Source organism: Phoca vitulina, unplaced genomic scaffold, assembly GCF_004348235.1.
Source record: "Phoca vitulina isolate PV1807 unplaced genomic scaffold, GSC_HSeal_1.0 scaffold69, whole genome shotgun sequence".
Classification (NCBI taxonomy): Eukaryota; Metazoa; Chordata; class Mammalia; order Carnivora; family Phocidae; genus Phoca; species Phoca vitulina.
The window spans coordinates 7254992-7281427 of record NW_022589772.1 but is presented as its reverse complement, the minus strand read 5'-3'; the positions used below and the strand labels follow the sequence as shown (position 1 = coordinate 7281427).

Sequence of the window (26436 nt, the reverse complement as noted above, 5' to 3'; positions counted from 1 at the left end):
ACATAGTACAGGAAGTTCTAGCCAGTGCAATGCGAGGAAAAGAAATAAATGGCATACAGATTGGAAAGGAAGAAATAACTTTCTCTATTTGCAGATGATATAACTACCTATGTAGAAAGTCCCAAGGAATGAAAAAACAAAACAAAACGAAACAAAACAAAAATTCCTAGATCTAAGAAGTTCAGCAAGCATACATACAAGAAAGCATACATACAAGAAAGGCTAAAATTAACAAGACAGGGAACAACAAACGTTGGCGAGGACGTGGAGAAAGGGGAACCCTCTTACACTGTTGGTGGGAATGCAAGCTGGTACAGCCACTCTGGAAAATAGCACAGAGGTTCCTCAGGAAGTTAAAAATAGAGCTACCCTATGACCCAGCAATTGCACTACTGGGTATTTACGCCAAAGATACAGATGTAGTGAAAAGAAGGGGCACCTGCACCCCAATGTTCATAGCAGCAATGTCCACAATAGCCAAACTGTGGAAAGAGCTGAGATGTCCTTCGACAGATGAATGGATAAAGAAGATGTGGTTCATATATACAATGGACTATTACTCAGCCATCATAAAGGATAAATACCTACCATTTACATCGACATGGATGGAACTGGAGGGTATTATGCTAAGTGAAATAAGTCAATCAGAGAAAGACAATTATCATATGGTTTCACTCATATATGGAACATAAGGAATAGCGCAGAGGATCATAGAGGAAGGGAGGGAAAACTGAATGGGAAGAAATCAGAGAAGGAGAAAAACCATGAGAGACTCTTGACTCCAGGAAACAAACTGAGGGTTGTGGAAAGGGAGGTAGGTGGGGGAATGGCGTAACTGGGTGATGGGTATTAAGGAGGGCACATGATGTGATGAGCACTGGGTGTTATACGCAACTAATGAATCACTGAACACTACATCAAAAACTAATGATGTACTATATGTTGACTATTGAATTTAAATAAAAATAAACAAAAACAAAATTGCATTTTTATGTGCTAGCAATGAACACACGGAAACCAAAATTTAAAACATAATACCATTTATCATCACTACAAATAAAATGAAATCGTTAAGTATAAATCTAATAAAACCAAAACATATATAATGTGGGTGCTGGAAATTACAAAATGCTGATGAAAGAAATGAAAGAAAACCTAAATAAATGGTGAGTCATGCCACATTCATGGATGGGAAGATTCAACATAGTAAAAATGTCAATTCTCCCCCAAACTGATCTATAGGTTTAATGTAATTTCTATCAAATCCCAACAAATTTTTATGAGAGGGCAAAGGAATTAAAATGGCCAAAACAATCTTGATGGAAAAAAAAAAATAATGTGAGAGGGATCCCTCTATCAGATATTAAGGCTTACTATACAGCTACAATAATGAAGACAGAGTGATATTAGTGGAGGGAAACACATATAGATCTATGGGATAGAGAGCCCAGAAAAAGACCCATATGTCAAACTAGTAGCTGACAAAGGTGCAAAAGCAATTCAATTGAGGAAGGATAGTCTTTTCAACAACTGGTGTTGAAACAATTGGATATCCATAGGCAAAAAAAAAAGGAAAAAAGAACCTTGATCTAAACCTCACATCTTAAAGAAAAATTAACTCAAAAATGGATCACAGCCTTAAATGTAAAAGGTGAAACAATAAAACTTGTAGAAAAAAATAGGAGAAAATCTTTGGGATATAGTACTAGGCAAAAAGTTCTCAGATTTGACACCAAAAGCATAATCCATAAAAAAATGGAGAAACTCAAAATTAAAAACTTTTATCCTGTGAGGAATAGACAAATGACAAACTAGGAGAAAATATCTGCAAACCACAGAGCCAGCAGAGGACTAGTATATACCCTAGAATATATAATAAAGTCTCAAAACATTAAAACAAAAAAACAAGGGGCGCCTGGGTGGCTCAGTTGGTTAAGCCTCTGCCTTCGGCTCAGGTTGTGATCTCAGGGTCCTGGGACTGAGCCCCACATCGGCTCCCTGCTCAGTGGGGAGTCCACTTCTCCCTCTGTCCTTCCCCCTGCTTGTTCTCTCTCTCTCAAATAAATAAAATCTTTAAAAAAAAAGCAAGCCAATTAGCAATTAGCAAATGGGACAAAAGACAAGAACACACATTTCACCAAAGATGATACGCTGATGGCAAATAAGCATATAAAAAGATGTTCAACATCATTAGCTATCAGGGAAATGAAAATTAAAACTGCAATGATATCACTACATATCTATCAGTATGGCTAAAAGGAAAAAAAATCGTGAAAATATCAAATGCTGTTGAGGACCCAAATTAGATGTATCATACATCACGGGTGGAAATGTAAAATGGTATATCCACTCTGGAAAAAAGTGCAGCAGCTCCTCATAAAACTAAACATGCAACTACCATATTACCAGGAATTGCACTCTCAGACATATATCCCAGAGAAATGAAAACTTCTGTTCATATAAGAAATCTGTACATAAATGCTCACAGAAGCTTTACTTGTGACTAGCCAAAAACTGGAAACATCCCAGATGTCCCACAACCCAGTAAATGTGTAAAACAAACTGTGGTGCATACATGCTATGGAGTATTAGTCAGCAACTAAAAGGATCGAACCATTGATACACGTAATTTAGATGGATTTCGGGGGAATTACACTGAGCGAAAAATAAATAAATAAAGCCAACATCAAATGGTTATATGATGTATGATTCCATTCATATAGTATCTTGAAATGATAAGATTTTAGAAATGGGTGAACAGATTGGTGGTTTCTAGGAATTAGGAACTGGGTTAGAGATGTGGGAGGAAGGTGGGTGTGACAATAAAGGGGGAATATGAGGAATTCTTACGGTAATGGAACTGTTCTGTATTTTGACTATGGTAATGGATATACAAACCTACACATGTGATAAAATTGGGTATAACGAAACACACAAACACAATACAAATAAAACCGGGAAAATCTGAACAAGACAGATTATGCTAACGTCAATATCCTGGTTGTGTTACTGTACTACAGTTTTACAAGACATTAGCACTGGGGAAAACTAGATAATGAATAAATAGGACCTCTGTATTATTTCTTCAGCACCTCTATATGATCTCTTACTAGTACATGTGAATGTACAATTAACTCAAATAGTAAAATGTACAAATTTCAATGATGAAGACTAACACACACAAATAAGGTTTGGATTCCCAACCTCTTTTCCCAGAAGTGCCTGCTCAATAGAATAGGCACATAATATGGCCCCCAGTTTATATGACGTGATAGTTTTAACAAATCTGTTCTCACTACTTAATATGGTTGGCCATCTTCTAGCTTTACGATCTAGGTTTCCTCATTGTTGCATGCCTGTTAAGCTAAAGCCATATTTTAAGGTTTTGTATTCGGTTAGGATGCTGTTTAAAAGCAACCTTGAAATCTCAGGAGCTGAATATAATTAAGGTTTATTTTTCATTCAGAAAGGGGAAGAAAGAGATAGGAAGGGGGCAAGGAAAAAAGAAAGAGAGAGAGAGGACACTGTCCTCCTATTTGTCTTAGCTACTTTTAAGAAGATTCCTAGCTTATTAAAGTTAAAGTAACATTCAGAATAAATATACGTGAATTCTCAGTACTAACTATGGTCTGATGGGAAGAAGAGTGTTTCTAGAGAATGGACAAAGCTCTCACCTCTGCCATGGGAATGCTCATCCTGGTCTTGCTAATGACACATTAAGTTGGTGATGTGAAGATACTGCTTGTGTACAGCACTACCCCTCATATAAAATTAATAAAATATACATTTCAAGGAAAGGCATAAAAAGAAAAGATGGTGAAGCTATCCTGAATTCTTGGAGACAACATGGTGGAAACAAGGTAGTAGAATTATTACATTATATCTTAAGTGGTCCTCAGACAGTCATCCTACTGAAATATCACTTACTATTCAAGTCTCATTTCAATTCTACCTCTTCCAGGAAATCAACTAAAGATTAGGTTTCTCTTTCTTTGCTGCCCCCACCCCACACTTTGAACCTGTTCAAGGCAGTGTGCCGTTGATGTTTATACCTCCTATACCGATCAACAGTGCCTTGGCCCATAGTAGGTGTTTTGTATTTAACAGTCACAGCTACGTGGTTTTGACTTGTATCTGAGAGAACACATTCCCATTATACAGTACTTCCGTTTTCAAAATGGCTATACATATTATTTTATTTGAGTCCCACAATATCCATCAGGATAGACAGAATTAAAAACTCAAGAAGGTAAGGTTCAGTAACTTCCCAAAGGCCAAAGCTAATGAAAAATGATACCAGGATTCGTATCTTCAGACTCCCATCTCCGAGTGCTTTTTCTATTACAGTGTGCCTGTTTGTCAAATGCTGTGAAGAGTTTAAAGAAAAAGTACTATGTTGAGCTAATAATTGGCACCACAGAATAATGCTATTTGTTGTCCTTTCAAACACTGAAGTGCTCAAAATAAGGCAGGCCTATCTGAACCCCATCTAGGGAGATTTCATGGGTGAAATACTATCAGGCCATTTTATCTATGAGGTGGCCATACAGCATGGGCCCAAAAACAGCATTATAGCAAGACTCCAGCATATTTATAGTTTTTAGTCACTAGCAGGAAGAAAATTGCTTTGGAGAAAAATCTGTATATCTCACAAACAATATAAATCCTGCTATTTGGGAGTGATTTAAATCATGTTACATATAATTCATCTGGGGAGGCTCTCCAGCTGAGGAAATTCACTTGGGCACAAAATGTACATAAGCAGGATTAGTGAGAAATCTAATTTTGCAGATGCATTGAGTGTATTTCAAATCTGGATTTACATATAGAAAAGGAATGTTAGAAGTGGAGCTCCGAGAATGTTAACCATCACGCACTATTTCCTAACAGGAGCTGAAGACTTCATCATGTTTAACCTTCGTACCCTAATCTTACCTACAAGAGATTATTTAGAATCAAGGAACAATAATGTGACGATAAATCTATCTTGTCTGTAAAGGCGAGCGGAGACGAGGAGGTAGCTCATTAAACAACGGAAAGACATAAAATACCTTTCAGTTAACTGCAATGGGAAGAAGCGAGTACCTGTCTCTGTTGAGCTTGAGAGACCCTTAGAGTGAGCTGCCACATCTCTGGCAGATCAAGAGCATTTTCTTCTCAAGTATCAGAAGTGGAACACTACACTCCAGAACACAATAGATGACCTTGCTGATCAACCAATGTCACCAAGATTTCTCAAAGAATTTAAGAAAAAGAGGAGGTAAAAGAAACCACCTTAATCAGGAAATCAGATTTTATTTTAGAGGATGAAAAAGAAGACATTTTATTTGGAATTCAAAGGCATCTTTTGGCATCTCAGCATTTGATGCTCTTCAGATATAAGAGGGATGAAAGTAAACTAATAAAAATATTTTTAGGGGCGCCTGGGTGGCTCAGTTGGTTAAGCGACTGCCTTCGGCTCAGGTCATGATCCTGGAGACCCAGGATCGAGTCCCGCATCGGGCTCCCTGCTCAGCAGGGAGTCTGTTTCTCCCTCTGACCCTCCCCCCTCTCATGTGCTCTCTCTCTCTCATTCTCTTTCTCAAATAAATAAATAAAATCTTTAAAAAAAAAATATTTTTAAAGCATTTACCTGGACCAAGCTTCTTAAAAAAAATATGGCACGGTGACTATAGTTAATAATACCGTATTGCATATTTGAAAGTTGCCAAGAAAGCAGATTTTAAAAGTTGTCATCACAAGATTCTTGTGATGAGAAAAAAAATTTTTTTTAACTGTAAGGTGACAGATGTTAACCCGACTTATTGTGGCAATCATTTCACAATATATACAAACATTGAATCATGGCATTGTGCCCCTGAAAATAATATAATGTTATATGTCAAATCTACCTCAATTTTGTCTTTAAAAAAAAGGTTTAAAAATATCCAACCCTGAAAACTCTAATTTAAAATAATCCCCTCAAACAATAAGTATTAACATTGGATAAAAATGAATTATAGTTGTGACATATCACAAAAAAGCTGCTTCTCTGAAATGATCCTGAAGGTATTTTATGCAAGAGTTAGTCACACCACACTAGACAGCTAAGAATGTTTTACATCAAAAAGAAAAAATAAGGTGATCAGAGACCGGTGCTAATGGGAATGTATTTTGGAAACATCACAAAATTCCTTCTGGCATTTTTAGTTACTCCAAGGAGTCTTCTCTTTCTTCCCTAAATAGCAGTCAAAATGTTGTAAGCAGCTATTAAATAATTATGGGGCTGTAACCCATAAGAGACGGCAAAGATCATGGATGAAATATATTTTAGTCATGATGCTTTCGGACACTTCACCAAAAAAGCAAAATGTCATGAAAATACTCAAGGAACTTCTAGAACTTATAAAGAATGATAAGTTTAAGATTTTATGCTGCCCATCCCTTTATTGTGGCATGTGACAAATATTAATGTTATGGACCCAACAATGGTTTGGTATATGGAGAAACAAAAAATGCCTGTCCTTCGCCCCTACCTCCCCCGCTCTGTAAGAGAAGTAGCTCCATATATTTAAAATGAATAGCAAATTAGCTCAGATTGATTGTCAACTCTGTCCTAAGTGGTCCCAGAAGAGCTGGAGCTGCTGCAGTTTCAGTGACTGCCAACTCAGAAGACAGATGTGTGACTGCAGCATTGCCATCAAGCAAACCTTGAAATAAGGCTGTAAATTTTTACAGAGAAAGACAAAAGAGGAAAGTGGTATTTGGCTATCGCTACTATTAACTCTCAATTATCTATACTGATCAGGAGGAAAAGAGGCAGAGATAATGTTAAACAATGGATGAGTATCAAATTTGAGAACTGGTCAATATCAGCACATGTTCAGACATTCCCTGATTCAATGCTCTCGTATTTAATCTCTGACCACTTTCCAGCTCAGTCCCATCACAGTCAGTTCTACGGAGTTTGGAGAAGAAAAGGGGCCGGCTTCTCTCTAACTCATTCATGAATACTGAACAGTTGATTGGACAGTGCAATCTTTTAACATATTTAAAGTATACTGTGTGGTTTCTAAGTCACTTTTAAAGATACACTGATTTTTAAGTTAAATACATGATCCTATTAGCATTACAGTTGCTATGTCTTACAATAGGAAAAAAATTCGTACCAATGTTAAGGATATTAAACCACAAAAACATTCCCCAGAAACCTTTTAAAATACAGATTTTGACATTAAAATCATTTTTAAAAACCTATACAGTTACGGGCGCCTGGGTGGCTCAGGCGGTTAAGCATCTGCCTTTGGCTCAGGTCATGATCCCCAGGACCCAGGGTCCTAGGATGGAGCCCTGCCTTGGGCTCCCTGCTCAGTGGTTAGCCTGCTTCTCTCCCCCTCCCTCTGCCCCTTCCCCTGCTTGTGCTCTCTTTTTCTCTCTCTCTCTCAAATAAATAAAATTTTTTTTAAAAAAAAAACAAAACTATACAGTTAGAGATTTTCTTCAGGAAAAAATATATTATTTCCATTGCTAAGATAACACATGAATTAGTTTTTCTAAAACTATTATTTGCATGTGAGTTTAACCTTAAACTTCTCAGGTCACAGACCATTTCAGCAGATGTGATCTCATTAACTATTAAAAAGCAAAATAAACCACCACCACCACCACCAAAAAAAAAAAACAAAACTAAACTCTCTTAGCATAATTAAAGCCTGACACTCTCTATTACTTGATCATGTTATTTCCTGATATGAAAAGGAAAGATTCCTTGGATGGGAACAGCAAAAAGAAGCCCACAGCAGCAGGAATTACTGGGCTTTTCCCCCTCTCTTCATCATAACCTCCACTGTCTCAGTTGAGAACCTACAGGAGACCTCATTGCGTCTCCAGCTCAACTGAATTTTAAGCAAAAAAGTAACTCCCAGTAATCATTACTATCCATAGTCTTACTCTTTTTACCCTCTGTTGACTAAGAAATTTACCCAGTTAGAAAATATGTCCGACACAAAGTACTACGATTATCATACTTTGAAAACCCTTGTCCTCTACATGATTGGTAGAGGTACATGATTAAGTACATGGTTGGTACATGATTGGTACATGATTAAGATTGGTACATGATTAAGATTTTTTTTTTTTAACATCCAGTGATGCCTACATTAGAATTGTTTTGAGAGCATACCAGGAGAAATAATACTGTTCTGGTAATCAGGAAATTTGGATTCTGGTCCTAGCTTTGCCAGTAATTAGCTGTATGTTCTTAGGGAAGTCATTTAACCTGTCTGGGCCACGGTTTCTTCATTTATATGAAGTAAGTCCTCTGTAGCACTAGCAGGAAAACATTGGCTGAGAGCCTTGATATTTCACTTATGACAAAGAAGATCCTAGCCAAGAGAAAAAAATTACTGTAATCTTTCTTTACAGCATATTTACATTTTGACATCCCCCTAACTCCACCCAAGATGCATTGCTCACTGTAGGAAAATATGCAACACACAGGAAGACAACTGAGTCAAACTGCATAATCTCATTCCTCTGTGTTTTCCAGTCACTGGCATTCCATCTCAGCCATTCTTACAACTTCTCCAAGGTAAGTAATTTTCAGTGATAATCTTCCTGGAAATGCCTTCCCTAGACCAATTTAATAGCTACTTTTTGAATCAAATGGCTTTGTTGTCTTTCTCCTCTCTCTCTCTCCTATACACAGTAATCTCTGATAAAGAGTTCTGCCATTGTTATTTACTAACCACCAACCTGGGCCAGGCACTGCTTCAGGAAAGTTCAACATTGTTTCTTTTAGTCCTTATAAAAAGGACCCTGAAAGGTAAATATTCTTCCTCATTTTTCAAATGAGGATATAGACTCAGGGAGATTAAGTAACAGTTAAGGTCACACAACTATTAAGTGGTAATGCCTTGACTTGAACCCGTCCATACTTATCAGACTCAGAAACTTCTCCCTATCAGGTAATTAATGCTAAAGCAATATAGAACTTAACATCCCTCTGATGGTTCAAAAGAGTTTAGAAAGGGAGAGGACACTTCTTCTGAGAGAAGGAAGTAAAGGTGGAGGATGGTACAGGTATGTCTAGAAGGGAAAAAAAGGTAAAGAAGTTCATGGCTGATGACCTCTATTAATGAAGAGAATAAGGAATCTGGAAATGAGAAATGAGAAAAGTTGTATTATTTTCATACTACATCTTTAAAAAGAGTAACAACTAATTGCCTAACTAGCCCCCATTTATCTCAATTACTGAGGTCTCACTAATACTCCTTATTTTAGGCAAAAGTCTATAAAAATTATTTTCCCTATATTTTTATTTTAAATCCATAGAAAGTTGAGAGAATAGTAAAAATCACAAACTTGTATATCCTTTATGTAGATTAACGCCCTGTTATTATTTTGCCTCAAATTGCTCAATCTCTTTCTCTTCACAAGATTTTGGTTGAACCACTTGAAAGAAAACTAGTCATGACACTTCTCTAAATAATGTAGCATAAAGCTTCTAAGAATAAAATGTTTTCCTACACAACCACAGTAACACATGTAAAAAAATAAAAAATTCATTAATATCATTTAATATACAGTTCTTATTCAGTTTCCCCAATTGTTCTAAATAACATCTTCTTGAGAAAACATAGGTGATAAGCTCCTTGGCATCGGTCTTGGCAATGATTTTTTGGATCTGACTCCAAAAGCAAAGGTGACAAAATTAAAAAACAACAACAACAAATAGGACTATATTAAAAAAAAACCTGCACAGCAAAGGAAACCATTAACAGAATGAAAATGCAACCCACTGAATGGGAGAAGATATTTGCAAATGATATATCCAATAAGGGGTTAATATCCAAAATATATAAAGAACTTATACAACTCAATACCAGAAAAACAATCCAATTAAAAATGGGCAAAAGACATGAATAGATATTTTTTTCAAAGAAGACACACAGATGGCAAACAGACATATGAAAAGATGCTCAGCATCAGTCATCATCAGGGAAATGAAAATCAAATTCACAATGAGATATCACCTCTACCTGTCAGAATGCCTATTATCAAAAAAATAAGAAATAACAAGTGTTGGTGAGAATGTGGAAAAACAAGGACCCTCATGCACTTTGGTGTAGGCACTATGAAAAACAGTATGGAGGTTCCTCAAAAAATTAAAAATAGAACTACCAATGACCCAGCAATTCCAGTACCATGTATTCATCTGAAGAAAATGAGAACACTAATTTGAAAAGATATACATGCCCTTTGTTAATTGCGTCATTATTTACAATAGCCAAGATATGGCCCTAATCTTTAGTGTCCATTGCTGGATGAATGGATAAAGAAGATTTGGAACACAGAGAGGAGGTGGATGGGGGGATGGGTGAAATAGGTGAAGGGGATTAAGAGTACACTTATCATGATGAGCACTGAGTAATGTACAGATATTGTTGAATCACTATTATACACCTGAAACTAATACAACATCATTAATTATACTGGAATTAAAAATTTTTTAGAAAAAGAAGATTTGGTATACACACACACACACACAATGGGATACTACTCACCCATAAAAAAATGAAATCTTGCCATTTGTGACAACAAGGATGGAACTAAAGGGTATTATGCTATGTGAAATAAGTCAGACAAAGACAAATACCATATGATTTCACTTATATGTGGAATCTAAAAAACAAATGAACAAACAAAACAAAACAAAACTCATAAATACAGAGAACAGCACAGTGTTTGCTAGAGAGGAGAAGGCGAAATGGGTGAAGGGGGTCAAGAGGTACAAACTTCAATTATAAAATAAATAAGTCATGGGGATGTAATGTACAGCATGGTGACTATAGTCAATAATACTTTCGTGTATACTTGAAAGTTGCCAAGGAAGTAAATACGAAAATTTAATATCACTAATCATAAGAAAATAATCAGACATTCTACAGCTAGAGACATTTTGGAAGATAATGTAGTATTCTTATAAAAAATGTTTAACTGAATAAAATCACAAAATAATCAGACACTCTATGTGTAACACATTGTGAAACATAATTGGCTTGGGACTTTTTAAAAAAAGTCAGTCATGGGAAACAAAAAAAAATTCAAGAAAAATTTTTTTTTGTAATTCTGTATGATGATGGTTGCTAACTAGACTTATTGTGATGATCATTTCACAGTGTATATAAATGTTGAATCATTATTTGTACACCTGAAGCTAATACAATGTCATAGTTCAATTATACCTCAATAAAAAATAAAAAGAAAGGAAGGCAGGCAGTAAGAAAGGAAGGAAGGCAAGGAAACAAAGGGGGAAAGAAAGCGAACGAGAGAATGAAAGAGAGAAAGAACAAAAGAATGAAAGAAAGAAGGAGAGAAGAGAAGAGAAGAAAGTCTTCTTGGTTTTGATCCAGTATCCAAAATTAACATAGTAGACGACTTAATTGTTAGGTTTCTTTTAATCTGAGACAATCCCCTTAACTTGGCTTTGAATTTTTTTTGTTTCCCATGACTGACTTTTTAAAAAGTCCCAAGCCAATTATGTTTCACAATGTGTTACACATAGAGTGTCTGATTATTTTGTGATTTTATTCAGTTAAACATTTTTTATAAGAATACTACATTATCTTCCAAAATGTCTCTACCTGTAGAATGTCTGATTGTTTTCTTATGATTAGATTCAGATGAACCAGTTTTGATAAGAATATTACATCTATGATATTGTATATTTCTTATCATGTCAGATCAAGAGGCACATGGAGTTATCCCACTATTAGTGATATTAAATTTTATCACTTGGTTAACGTGGTACTTGTCAGATAGTTCTGTTGTAAAGGCACATTTTCTTCTTTAAAATTTTTAAGTAATGTGTGGAGTGATACTTTTGAGACCATGTAAATATCCTGTTCCCCAACAATCTTAAACTCAGTGGTATTAGCATTCACTGATGACCCTTGCCTGAATCATCATGATGCTGGGGAGGCAAAATGGTGGCTTTCTCACTAAACTGTACAATTAAAATGGGTGAAATTGTGCTCGCTTAGGCAGCACACATACTAAAATGGGTGAGATTTATGGTATGTAAATTAAACTTCAATAAAACTGCTTTTTTAAATTAACCCAGTAACATGCAATCTGTATTTAGTCCATTCCTTCTAGCATATTTTTTCTGCCAAGAAATGACTGACAGCTGAAACATTTTATAAATGAGGCAAGGTATTCAAGATCAGGGTAAGCTTAATAATGCTCTGTTGAAATTTTTTTAATTGTGATTCTCTGATTCTATCATTCTCTCCACAATTATTAGCTGTCACACTTCTATAAAGGCTTTTCCCTGCACTTCCCATTTCTCTCTCTCTCCCTCCCCCTCCCCACTCTCTCCCTCTCCTCCTCCCTCTCCTATCACTGCAGATTCATGGATTTCCCCCCCTCAGTGTATTATAATAATCCATTACTGATATTCTTTTTGATGTTCAAACCATCCTAATTTGGCCAATAGAAGCCCATTCAAGCACAATCTTGTGTCCTGATATAACACCATTAGTTTTGAACAATCTATTTTCTTCTATGAAAAGTTCCCGGGGTGCCTGGGTGGCTCAGTTGGTTAAGCATCTGACTCTTGATTTCTGCTCAGGTCATGATCTCAGGGTCCTGAGATCAAGCCCCAGGTCAGGCTCTGTGCTGAGCATGGAGCCTATTTAAAATTCTCTCTCCCTCCCTCTCCTTCTGCCCCCCTCCCCCATGCTTGTACTCTCTCTCTCTCTAAAAAAATAAAAATAAAAAAGTTCCAAACTCAACCTGCACATTCCCTGCCTGAAACCTGAGATTAGATATTTCCCCAAGAAGCCTTGGTTACTTTTAATGGGAATGGTTTTTAGAAACCAAGATTTAGGTGCTTGATGTGCTGTTCATTGCTATTGGGGTTAGTCATTGCTTCTTGGCCCTTTCTATAAATAGAACAAGGGAACAGGAAGTCATACTAATATTTGCACCAAATTTACAATACAAACATAAAAGAAGGAACAGAATAGTATCTTCTATTTTATCTTGTCTTCCATTATCATCACTATCCTTATGCCTCTGCTTTATCCTACAATATATAGGATGGCAAAAATATCATTATATTAGAATATATATAAACATAATATAGTATAATTCTGAAACTAACAATAACCTATTAAGAAAGTTTAAGATTTCTTTGCAGTTCTTTCTGTCCTTAAATTATATACTAGTAAGAATGTACTATCAAGAACACCATGTTCAAAAGTTATCTGAGCTGGATGATTATGTTATAGTTACACAGGTTTGCTTGGTTTCAGTTTGTATGTATCCAATTTTAGCATTTGTCTTTCTTCCCAGTATTTCTGGCTTAATTCTAGTTTTTGAGTATTTAAACTTTTATGTGGGCCAAAAATCAAAACTATATTAAGAGGTATACATAGAGAAGTCATGCTTCTGTCCCTATCTCCCCAACCTCATTCCTATACAGCCCCTATTTTCATTAGTTTCTAGTTTATTCTTACTGTGTTCCATTTTATAAAAACAAGCAATTATAGTTCTCCAGAATTAATGTATACATACTATAAGTTAAGTAATACCCCTATAACCAAGCTCTCATTTGAGTGTGGTCGTGGTGCACAAAACCTGACTTGTGTCACATTTTCTACTTGCAATAACAGATAGCTTCACATACAAATAAACTCCCACCTGAATTCCGATTAATCCACTGTAGAGAGTCCATATGAGCATTCAGGATCTTGCAGATCTGCTGAAGCTAAAAACACATACAAAATTTTTAATTATGATAATTCTGATATGGTAAACAAAACAAACATAAAAAATTGAAATTAGGAAATGACTTTTCATTTCTTTTGGTAAGAAATGGACTGAGGATATATAAAGTATTAATGGCTTTTTTTTGCTATTTCATATTTGTAATGTTCATTACATCTTTCTATTATTTCAATCTAACTATTTTGTAACTGTCAAGAATTTGACTCCTGTAATTCAATAAGACACTGACTACTACAGTACAAAAATAAGTTAAAAAAACACTAAGAGACATTTCACAAGACACAAAATTCATGTAAAATTTAAAATACTACTTTTTCCAACCAAATCAGCAATTTTTTGTTGAGGTATAACTGACAAATAACATTCTATTAGTTTCAGGCATATAACGCAATGGTTTGCTATTTGTATATATTGCAAAATGATCACCACAATATGTCTTGTTAACATCTATCACCATATGTAGTTAAAAACTTTTTTCTCTTGTGATAATAACATTTAAAGATCTAATCGCTTAGCAATTTTCAAATATGCAATACAGTATTATTAACAATAGTCGCCATGCTGTACATTACATCCCCATAACTTATTTTATACCTGAAAACTTGTACCTTTTGACCACCTTCACCCATTTCACCCACCACCCAACCCCTGCCTCTGGCAACCACCAATCTGTTCTCTGTATCTATGAGCATGTATTTTTGGTGTTGGTGTTTTTAAATACCACACATAAGTGTGATCATATGGTATTTGTCTTTCTCTGTCTCACTTAATTTCACTTAGCATAATGCCCTCAAGGTCCAACCATATTGTTGCAAATAGCAAGATTTCCAAGTCAGCAATTTTTAATAAATGGTAATACTCAGTTGTCAACTGTGTGGAGAAAATAGGTACATTCTTATACAGCCTATAGTAATAAAAATTGACCCAACCCTTCAAAATGTAAATTTTTACAATATATATCAACAGTCTTAAAATATTCATACCTTTTAACTCAATATATTCTACTTCTAGGAACCTATCCAGAGGAAAAAATCAGATCTAAACATAACTGGTCATTACAGAGTAACTGTATAATGGCAAAAAATTGGAAACAGTCTCTCCACCAATTTAAAACAGTAATTCAACATATTATGGTAAAATCACCTCTAATGAAATATTATAAAGTCATAAATATTTTCAAAGATTTCCAGTTTTCAAAGAATGCTTAAAATTTTGAGAAAACACTGTGAAAGAATATGAAATGAAGACAGAATACAAAACTCCATATACGTATGCTTCCAATGCTATTTAAAACAAAAGGAGAATTTTTACCAGCATAGCAAAAAGACTTGGAAAAAATATACCAATATATTAGCAGGGTACTGGTAATAGAGGTGATTTAATTTTCTCCACAGATTTCCGTATTTTCCAAGCTTAATACATTGAGTAAGTATATGTATTAACTTTGTAATGAGACACACTAGACATTTAAAATTTCTTAGAATACTTTTGAAGACTATTCTAGTAAAGTCCAGGATAATAATGAAAGTAGGAGGAAATGAAAATGTTACCACACTTAAAAGAACAGTATGTAATGAAAACAGAAATTTCGTGTATTTTAACATAACAAATAGAAATACAACTTGCAGTAGGAACAATGAGTTTTTGTAAGAAAATGTAACTGAAGACCATATACCACAATATGGATCTGCTTAATAAAAATTTTAGGTGTTAGGTGGTCTCTCCCATCTCCCCCACACTCCCCTACTCTCTACCCCATCCCCCACCACCGCCCCTGCATACAAACAGTAAAAATAAACAGGTAAATCCCAACATTGTGAATACTGTTAAACACTGTGGCTGTTTTTCTACCCTGGTGTATGGCCCACAGTAAGGAAGCTTTGTTGATCTGGTTACAATAAATTATCTTCAAGAATATTATTGTTCAGCAAATGTTTTCTCTGCTTCTTGCCCAGTGATTTATGCTATCTGAGAAAAGAGATGAATTGTTGCTGATCTCTTGCTTCTTTTGTCCCGCTATTGAGCAGCAATTATCTTTAATTCACTCATCTTAAACATCTCAATCACCCTTGTGAGGAAAAACAAAAACAAAACTCACACCATTTACTCCCCACTACCAAAATAAAACAATCCAAGTAGAAAAAAAAGATAAGGATAGGATTACAGTCCCTTTTTACTTACTCTGTTCAGGTTTTCTTATTTTATTTCAACACAGAGAGACTAGATTTCAGCTCTGCCTCATGTCTAAATCTGCATGTATTTATTTATGCATAAAAATTCTTTTATAATTGTGGACTTTATAATCACAATGGTGAGCTAATATTTCATAAAAAGAAAACTTATATTCTGTCAACTCTTGATCATCTATGTGAACACAAGGAGATGGTAGCATGGATAATCCCAGACTAATTTGTATTTGTCTTTGTTCAATTTTAGATTCACCCAAAGTAGAGAATGGCATAATTTTTATAGCTAGAGGGGACTTCAAGATCATTTAAGTCCACCCTTGACATTTTGCAAAAGAAGGAGCTAAGATCCAGAGAGATTAAGTGACTTAAATAAAATTCTAATGCTTTCTCAACTATACCATGCTGTCTCTTTTTAATTAAAAAAAGCTAGTAATATGTACATAGATAAAGAACTGTCTGTATGATTGGACAAAGAGCTTACTAAAGAATAATCACGATATATATTCTTTGTCCTCACCTACCCAGGTCCTGGCCCCACTCTGAATTATACTCAACAGACAGAGAGTACAATGGGAGTTCCTACAATGGGAGATTCCTCTTACCATTACTGCCAGGGAGTGAGAAAGGGGAAAAAAGAGAACTCCCATTTAGTTGCTAAGACAATTGGGAAAGGTAGAGGAAAATAAGCTCTTTAATTAGAGCATAGATAAAGGGGAAAAGTACCAATCCTTTCTTATGGCCAAATTAATTCAAAACATCTCAACCCTCTAATTGGAGCCTCAGGTTTATTTTCCCATGCTAAAATACACTGACATTATGAGGTAGGTAGATTGTACGAGGCAGGGGGAAACCTAATAATCACATCTAACAAAGTTTCTATGGAAAAATATATTTTAAGACTCAAATAGTTGACTTATCAAACTTTTAAGACATAACCCAGTCATAAGTTAAGGATTGCCTGGATATACCTAATAAACCCAAACATATATACTCACAATTACACGAATCCATAGAAAAACATGTAAAAGGAAGAATGAATTAGCTAATGAGTAAGGCAACAGAAAAGTAAGTACAGGGACATACTTAGCTCTGTGAAGAACAGGGAGAAAACCCTGAACATTTAAGGAGGAAAGTCGTCTTTTTTTTTTTTTTTTACCCTCCTGAGAATAATCACAAAAAACTCAAACTTTTCTGCTCCTAAATCTTTCCTGCCCCACTTAACCATACCCCAAAGTTCATATCTGTAGAGGCAGGTAAGGAGCACAAGAAGACAGGAGAACGCCACTAGCTAAAGGAACTCACAGAATGTTAATTTCACACTAAAATCTTGGTTGTCTAAAGAGATAAAGCAGTTCACACACCGGGTCAGTAGTGTCAGCAGGACTTCCAAATGTATTCAGGTGCTCGATAATGTCCTTGAGATCTTGGGCCATTCGTTTCAGCTGAGCATCTATATTTTCTGCTAATTTATAACTGAAAAAGCAGGTAAAATAAAGAGATTAACAAGAAATGCTTTCGCTGCTATGTCTCGTTACTGACATACAAAGATGATCCTGCCAGCTGGATTTTCACCAAGTCCCCCTGCCTTCTAAGTAGGTCTCGGTTATGACAAATGGCACATTTTTATGTAGGCGGCATTCATGACCTTATTATTACCATATTCTAAAAAGACTCCATAGGTGAAGGCTTTTAAGCATCTTGGCATTTTTATAGTCACCTATTTACCCTCTGGATAATGTCCTGGGGAGCTCTGAAGCAACGAAACTCTTTTTAGCTCTTACAATGAACTCATAAGACATTTAGATACATGATACAGTTATTCGGTGTTTAGGAGTATTCAATAAGTGCTGAGATGTCTTCAATGATTTTAAATACGTAAATTTTCAAAGTAAAACCTTATATAAATATACTCCATCATCCAACAAAAGATATTTTGAGAAATGAGATTAACAATAATCAAAGGCAGATAAATCTGCTAAGTTCATAGCAAATATTAGTTGGCTAAATTCTCAAGATTTCCACCTGAACTATTTACACACATACATACATACACACTTAACCTAGTCAATAATATGTTTATGAATTAAAGTGATCAGAGTTTTTCAACCTTAATGTCTATAAAGATTAAAGGATTCAATGAGATTTATTGATAACTATCTATCGCCTTTCTGTCCCAGAGTATTTAAAGGTAATTGGTTACCTTGATTGGTGAAGGTCCTACTAAAGATTCCATCACAATATAAATCTGACTACATAAAAACAATTGGAAAGAACTATGTTTCATTATTCCTTCAAATTACAGTTAGGTACTCATGGCCAAAAGTGTAAGTCTCTAGGTTTCAAAAAATGATAGAGTGCATAGAAAGCAATGCAAAGAAAAAAAAAGATTCACAAAGGCTGAAATACAAAAGCAGAAATAGAACTAGGATCCATACAGATTATTTAATGCACCTACAAAAAAGTTAATTCGCAAGCCTTTAGAAAATAAGCTCAGTCTTAACTCACTAATAATTCAGTACCAAAGGAAGTCTGATTTGGTCTCAGTCTGGTTTATGTAGCACATTCAGACAAGTTTTCCTAATAACACTTTATTATTTGGCCTGATTACCAAATTTCAGTTCCGGAGAGATAAAGTTACTGTGGGGACACTTGATAATATTATCAACAAAAAGACTGAATCTCACACACACACACAAAAATATATTCAGCCCAAGACACTGACAAAATCATTCCATTTTTGAAAGCTGTGCAGTCTGTCCCCAGATTAACAAATTGCCTTTAAAATAGCCAATGATTTATCACTGAAGCAATTGCATGAACATTAGGTTTAAAAGAGTCAATATAAACAGGAGACCATAAATATCCCACGATACTATGACACCACACACATAAAACTTGTATTTCTAATTTAAGAACAAACTTGACAAATATAAAAACTTTACAGTGGTCATGTATAAGCCTGAGATTAGTAAGTGTACAAAATGCTATAAAACAAAACTGCCAGAATGATTACTTCATTTTCAAGCATCCTGAAAAGTTAAACGGAAAACAGCCAAATAAGTTGATAAATGGCAACTACAAGAATTTGTCCTTTTCTACCAATTTTTATTCCCTGCCCTTCAATTCTATTTTTTCCCTTTTTTTTAAAGTAGCTAAGTTTTGTCCCATTCCTTGATCTTTATTCAGTTACTTACGTCTTTCCATGCTCCTGATCTGCATGCTGCAGATAAGCAGACCCACCCTGGTCCTTCACAAACTCCTCTAAAGGGGTCAAGAGATCTTCCAGTTCCTTCTGCTGTGACAGGATAAAATCCAATTCTTGTTCCAGCCTAAAAAAAACAAGTCAACGGAAGGGCCGATGAAAGGAATCTGGAGTGTCAAAATCAATGTCAAAAATTACAACAAGGAAAAAAGAATGGACAAAGAAATAGATCTTTAATCTTTCAACCTAGGGAGTCTAAGGCTCTACCTCTGCTGATCCAGTTTCACTTTTTCCACTTCTCCATGTAAAGTAGTAATCTATAAAGGAAAACAAGAATACAATAATGTAAATATTTGAATTTATGTTGTAATTTTAAGGCAATATTAACTTTCTCATATACACTTCAAATATGAACAATTTCCTAATTCAACTCGTTACAAAGGAAAATATTTTTCAGTTGATCACCAATATTGGGATAGAAAATTAACCACAAAACACAGGTCTGTGTACAATGCTCTTGTACAATACAGGTAGATTAATGAGACTTTGAAAATACTTGTACAATACAGGTAGATTAATGAGACTATCTTCTTACCTTCTCACCATTCTCAATCAATGTACGGTCCCAAGCATTGACCTGAGTGGCCTGGTGAAGAAAGTACCTCTCTTGATCCTCTAAATCAAGGTTCCATTTGTTTATCAGACCCTCCAGCTGACCGTATGTCATTACGGGAGTTACAATTGCACTAAAAAAAGGATATAGTAAGATCATATGATCACATTTTTAAAAGTATAACTGTATTTTTTAAATGAATAACATAGGAGGACTTAGAGAAGAAAATAACACATGAGTTTTTCAGACCTGCTCCCCAACAAAACCAGCATAGGTGGTCAAGATTATTTTAAAAACAACCATTTCAAAATCTTTGGAAATTACCCTAAAGGAATATAGCAAATAAAAAAAAAGTCTATTAAGAAATCTACCAAATTTCAGTAAGAACAGCTAAAGTCTGTGCCACAGCTGCTCCCTTCCTTCACCCTCAGCTCAGCACGATGCAAGCTCCATCTTGGGTGCATGTGGCCAGAGATAGGACTCCCTCTCCCCATAGCTTTTAGTCAAAATGATCCATTCCCAATCTAAGTAGCATCCACAAAACAGAGTAGGCAGCTGATCTTCCATCCTCCACTGGGCAGAACCGAGGAGAACTCTGATTCCCCTGCTAGGTAGTATCAAATAGGCTAAGCAGGCAGCTGATTTGCCAGCCCGTGACTGGCAGAACCAGGCAATGCTCTGATTCCTTTGCTGGGGCAGTGTCAGCAGGACCGAGCAGAGAGGTAATCATCAATTCTCTGCTCAGTAGAGGCAGGTAGTGTTCTCTTTTCTCTACCAGGGTTCTGTCAGCGAAGGCCAGTGACAAGCTGAATCTAAATACCCACCCAGCGGCAATAAGACTTAATAAAGCAGAGCGAGAAAGGATTAGTTACCGTTAGGCTTCACCGCTTGTCTTCAGTGTCAGTGGGACCCAATGGGGAGCTTAACCTCTATACCACCTGGCATCACTGAGACTGAACAAAGTAATGCAAACTGGAGCTAGTAAGGACTCCACTTCCCACAACCCGAGTGTCAGCAAGGCTCAGTGGGGAGCTTAACCTCCACACCTACTGGAGAAATCAAGACTGAATGAGGCAGGGCAAAGCAGGGCTAGTCAGCACTCTGACCCCCTTTCTCCCCAAAGCCTGTGTCAGCGAGACCCAGGAGGGAGCTAAGCTTCCATACCAAACCAGCACCAAAAGGCTGAATGAAGTGATAAAAGGCAGAATAGTTGATATCCTGCTTCCTCACTCCTTTTGTGCCAGTGGTGCCCCAAAGGAAGTTGAAATTCTGCCTCTACCCTGCAGCAACTAAGCAGTATGAGTTAGTACCCCACTTCCTCTTGTTCTGGGGTCCCAGGGACCCAGCTGAGGGCTGAGCTTACATCCCCACTTGAGGCAATGAAGTGGTGTGACCCATTGCCCCACTTTCATGGGGAATGAATCAGCAGGGCTTAGGGGGTAGCTGAACTTCCATACCATTCATCTGCATCGAGGCTTTACTTGTACTGGGGTGGTATGGGCAGGGTCTAGTAGGAAGCTGAAGATACAAACATGCCCAACCCTTGTACTACACCCCAACAAAAGGACTACTTGATTTGAAAAAAAAGACTCCCCTAACATAATAGACATAAATGTCCAGAATACAACTGAAAATTATCTGTCCTATCAAGAACCAGGAAAATCACAACTCAAAAGAGAAAAGACAATCCAAAGGCACTGACAGTGAGAGGTATCAGACATTGGAATTCTCTGAAAAGAATTTTAAAGCAACCATCAAAAAATACTCCAATAAGCAATTATGAATTTTCTAGAAACAAATGAAAACTAGAAAATCTCAGCAAAGAAACCGAAGTTACGAAAAACAATCAAATGGAAATTATAGAACTGGAAACTAAAATAACTGAAATTAAAAGCTCACTTAGAGGGTTTGATACTAGAGTGAAGATGACAAAGGATAGAATCAACAAACTTGAGAGTAGATCAATAGAATTTACAGAACAGCAAAGAGAAAAAGACACAAAAAATGAAAAAAAAAAATCTAAAGAACCTAGAGGACAATAATAAAAGAGGTAACATTCGTACCATCGGAGGATGATAGATTAGAGAGGAAAAGAGAAAATGGGATTGAAAAAGTATTCTGAAAAATAAAGGTGAAAACTTCCCAAATTTGGCAAATGACATAAATCTACAAATTCAAGATGCTGAGCAAACCCCAAACAGAATAACTCAAAGAAATCTGCACTAAGGCACATAATACTTAAATTTCTGAAAACTAAAGATAAAGGAAGAAAAAAAATCTTGAAGGTAGCCAGAGAGAAACAACACATTACTTAAAAGGTAATACCAATTCAAATGACAGCATATTTCTCATCTTAAACCATGGAGGCTAAAAGGAAGTGTCACAACATTTTTCAAGTACTGAAAGAAAAAAAAAAAAAAAACTGTTGACCACAACTTCTCTATCTGGTGAAAATGTCCTTTAGAAATGAAAGGAAAATAAAGATATTCCCTTGCAAGATTTTTTTGTTGCTGGCAAACCTACCCTCAAAAATTAGCTAATCAGGAAAAAAAAAAAGAAAACAGAAGAAGGCTTGGAACTTCTTAAAGGAAAGTCAAAATGAACAAAAAGGATAAATATAATAGACTATCCTACTTCTCATGAATTTTTTAAGTCATATTTGATGGCTGAAGCAAAAGGTGTAACACCACATAATGTGGTGTTCAATGTACACAGAGAAATACTCGAGACAATTAAATTTAAAAGGTAAGAAGAGTTAAGGGAGCTAAATGGAATTACCAAAGTGGTAAAATGTCAACATGACTAGACTATTAGAAGTTACATATGTATACTGTAATACCTAGAGCAACTAGTAAGAAAATTATACAAAGCAATATACTCAGAAACACTATAAAAATAGAACAAAATGGAACCCTAAAAAATGTTTGAGTATCCCACAGGGAAATTAAAAAACGAAAGAAAAACAAAAACAGAAGTAATAAAAGAGCAGACTTGAGCCCTAACATATCAGTAATTAGCTTAAATGTAAATGTGCTAAATATACCAACTAAAAGGCAGAAATTGGCAGAGCGGATAAAAATTATGATCCATCCATATGCTATCTACAAGAAACTCATTTCAAATACAGACACAAATAGATTGAAAGTAAAGCGATGGAAAAAGATATAATGCAAGATTAATTTTTTAAGAGATGGCTATATTAATACCAAATAAGGTCACTTTCTTAGAGCAAAGAAAATTACCAAAGAGGGACATTGCATAATGATAAAGGAATCAAAGCACCAGGGAAGGCCAACAATCCTAAACGTGTAGGCAACCAAATAGCAGAACCTCAAAATACAAAAAGCAAAACAGATAGAGCAAGGTAGAAACAGAGGATTTCACAATTCTAGTTGGAGACTTCAAACTGCCACTCCCCACAACTAAAAGAAGCAATAGAGAGAAAAGCTGCAAGGATACAGATCTGAAAATACAATGAAGTAGGAACTCATCATCATATATAAAACACTCCACCCAACAGCAGAAAACACAACTTTCAGGTGCCCATGGAACAGCCACCAAGAAAGACTCTAACTTCATTATAAAACGAACCTGAACAAATACAAAATGACTCAAGTCATACAGAGCATGTTCTTCAACTATAATAGAATCAAATTAGAAATCGATATTGAAAGAAAACATGAAAATCTGCAAGCACTTGGAAGTTAACATACTTCTAAATAATCTATGGGTTAAAGAGGAATTCATAAAGGCAATTTGAAAAGTAGACAGAATTGAATGAAAAGGAAAATAAAACACAATAGAACATGTGGTACATACAGGGGCACTTGGGTGGCTCAGTAGTTTAAGTGTCTGACTTTGGCTCAGGTCATGATCTCAGGGTCCTGGGATCAAACCCCATGTCCGGTTCCCCGCTCAGCGGGGAGTCTGCTTGTCCCTCTCCCTCTGCTCCTCCCCCCCACTCATGTGCTCTCTCTCTCTCTCTCCCTCGCCCTCTCTCTCTCAACTAAACAAATGAAATCTTTTTTTTTTTTTTTTTAAAGGACATGTGGTACACAGCTAATGCAATGGTGAGGATATTTATAGCATTAAATGCTTACATTAGGAAAAGGGAAAGGTCTCAAATCAATAATCTAAGTTCATACCTCAAGAAACCAGAAAAAGAGCAATATGAACCCAACACAATCAGAAGGAAAGAAATAATAAATAGTAGATATCAATGCAATTGAAAATGAAAACAATAGAGAATAATCAGTGAAACAAAAGCTACTTCTTTGGGAAAGGATGAATAAAATGGATAAAAGAAAGGTATGGAACACCAATATAAGAAATGAAACAGCTATTAAAAGCGCAAAGAGCAAATACTACAAACAACTTTATAGTCATAAATTTGACAACTTAGAAAACCAAACCAATTCCTTGAATACCACACACTACTAAAACTTATCAAAGATGAAACAGATAATGAATAGTACTAGAACCATTAAAGAAATTGATTTGTAACTTAAAAGCTCCCAAAAAAGAAATACCCAGGCCCAGAGGTTTCACTGGAGAATTCTGCCATACATTTAACAAACAATTTTTTATACAATTTTATACAATTCCTTTTATAAAACAGAAGAGGATACTTCCCAGATCATTTTATGAGGCTAATATTATTCACATATCAAAAATGAAGACAGAATAAAAAATGAAAGAAAACAAAACTATGGACTAATATCTCTCATGAACTTAAATATAAAAGTCCTCAAGCAAAATACTAGCAAACTAATCTAAAAATGTATAAAAAAAAATTTTACACCATGACCAAGTCGAATTTATCCTATGTATGTAAGGCTGCTCAACATCTGAAAATCAATCAATGTAATTCACTATATCATTAAACTAAAGAGGAAAATTCCCAAAATATTGTATCAATTGAAGCAGAATAAAATTTGACACAAATATGTCCAATTGATTTTTGACAAAGGTGTAAAAGTATTTCAATGGAGGAAGTTGAAGACTGCCTTTCAACAAATGATGCTGGAAAAATTGGACACCCAAGACAAAAAAAAAAATGAACCTTGCTCTAAAACTCACACTTCATACAAAAATTAACTCAAAGTGGTTCCTGTTTTAAATGCAAAATGTAAAACTGTAAAATTTTTAGAAAAAAACAGAGAATCTTTGGTATCTAGAGTTAGGCAAAGATCTCCTAAACTTGACATTAAAACATGGTCCATTAAAGGAAAAAGTGATAAACTAGACTTCATCAATTAGAAGTTTTTGTTTGGCAAAGTACCCTGTTAAAAAGACAAAAAGACAAGTTACAGATTTAGAGAAAATATTTATGAACCACATATCTGACAAGATTGAACCTAGAATATATAAAACTCTCAACACTTGAAATTAAAAAAAGAAATTCAAGTAGAAAACAGACAAAAGACATGACATAAACAGACACATCACCAAAGAGGATATGCTGGTGGCAGATAAACACATAAAAAGATGCTCAACATCATTAGTCATCAGGAAAATGCAAATTAAAACCACAATGAGATAACATTTCACATCTATTAGAAGGGCTAAAATAAAAAATTGTGACAACACCAGATCCTGGTGAGAAGGTGGACAAGCTGGATCCCTCATACATTGCTGTCAAGTGTGTAAAATGGCACAGCCACTCTGGAAAAGAATTTGGCATTATCTTAAAAAAAATAAACATGCAACAATTCTACCACCCAGTAACTGCACTCTGGGCATTTATCCCAGAGAAATGAGACTTACATTCACACACAAAAAAACAAAAAACAAAACAAAACAAAAACAGCTTTATTCATAATAGCCAGAAACTGGAGACAACTTAGAAGTCCATCAACAAGTGAATAGTTAAACTATAGTACATCCACAATACCATGGGCTACTACTCAGAAATAAAAAAGAACAAACTACTGATGCACATGACAAACTTATCTCAAGGAAGTATGACTAAAAAAAAAATAATAATGCCCAAAGATCACATAATATAGGATTTATTTGTGTAACATTTTTAAATGTCAAGATTATAGAAATGGAGAACAGATTCATTGTTGCCCAGGGTCAGGGAAAGGAGGGATTGGTAGTAAGTGTGGCTATAAATGGGCAACAGGAAGGATCCTCATGCTGATAGAACTGTTCTATATCTTGATTGTATCACTGCACCAATAGCATTGCAAGATGTTATTATCGGGAGATAGTAGGTAAGGGACACACAGGATTTTTTGTATTATTTCTTAGAAGCACATGTGAATCTACAATGGTCTCAAAATAAAAGGTTTAATTAAAAACAACAATTAGAGAAGAACATGGCATAGATTCTAAGAATACAACCTCTGGAGTTCAACTGCCTGGATTTTAATCCTGGCTCTACCATTACCAGGGGCACAGTAAAAAATTTCTACGTGCTCCAGTTTTCTCATCTATAAAATGGGAACAAAAACAGCACCTACCTCATAGAGTTATTGTGAGGATTAAATGACATGATGTTTGTAAAGCACTGTCACATTGCTAAACATATAGTAATTGCACAGTAAATGCTAGCTGTTATTAGTAATAGTAATAATCATATTATAATGGTAATAAAACAAAGGTGTGCTATTAATCGTTCCACTTCCTAAGCTACAGAAATCCTTTATCTGCTC

At 35.4% G+C, this 26436-nt stretch overlaps 1 protein-coding gene across 2 annotated transcripts in view; it reads right to left on the bottom strand.

Moving 5' to 3' along the window:
* The window catches only part of NUP62CL (nucleoporin 62 C-terminal like), a 73366-nt gene that overhangs the window by 9691 nt on the left and 37239 nt on the right, over window positions 1-26436 (bottom strand). For both annotated transcript variants that reach the window (XM_032392795.1, XM_032392796.1), the window contains exons 6-10: window positions 19760-19910; window positions 19432-19481; window positions 19157-19291; window positions 17324-17435; window positions 13687-13753 (exon numbers count right to left, since the gene is read on the bottom strand). In XM_032392795.1, coding sequence (XP_032248686.1) covers window positions 13687-13753; window positions 17324-17435; window positions 19157-19291; window positions 19432-19481; window positions 19760-19910 — 515 coding nt within the window. The remainder of the gene's footprint in view (window positions 1-13686; window positions 13754-17323; window positions 17436-19156; window positions 19292-19431; window positions 19482-19759; window positions 19911-26436) is intronic.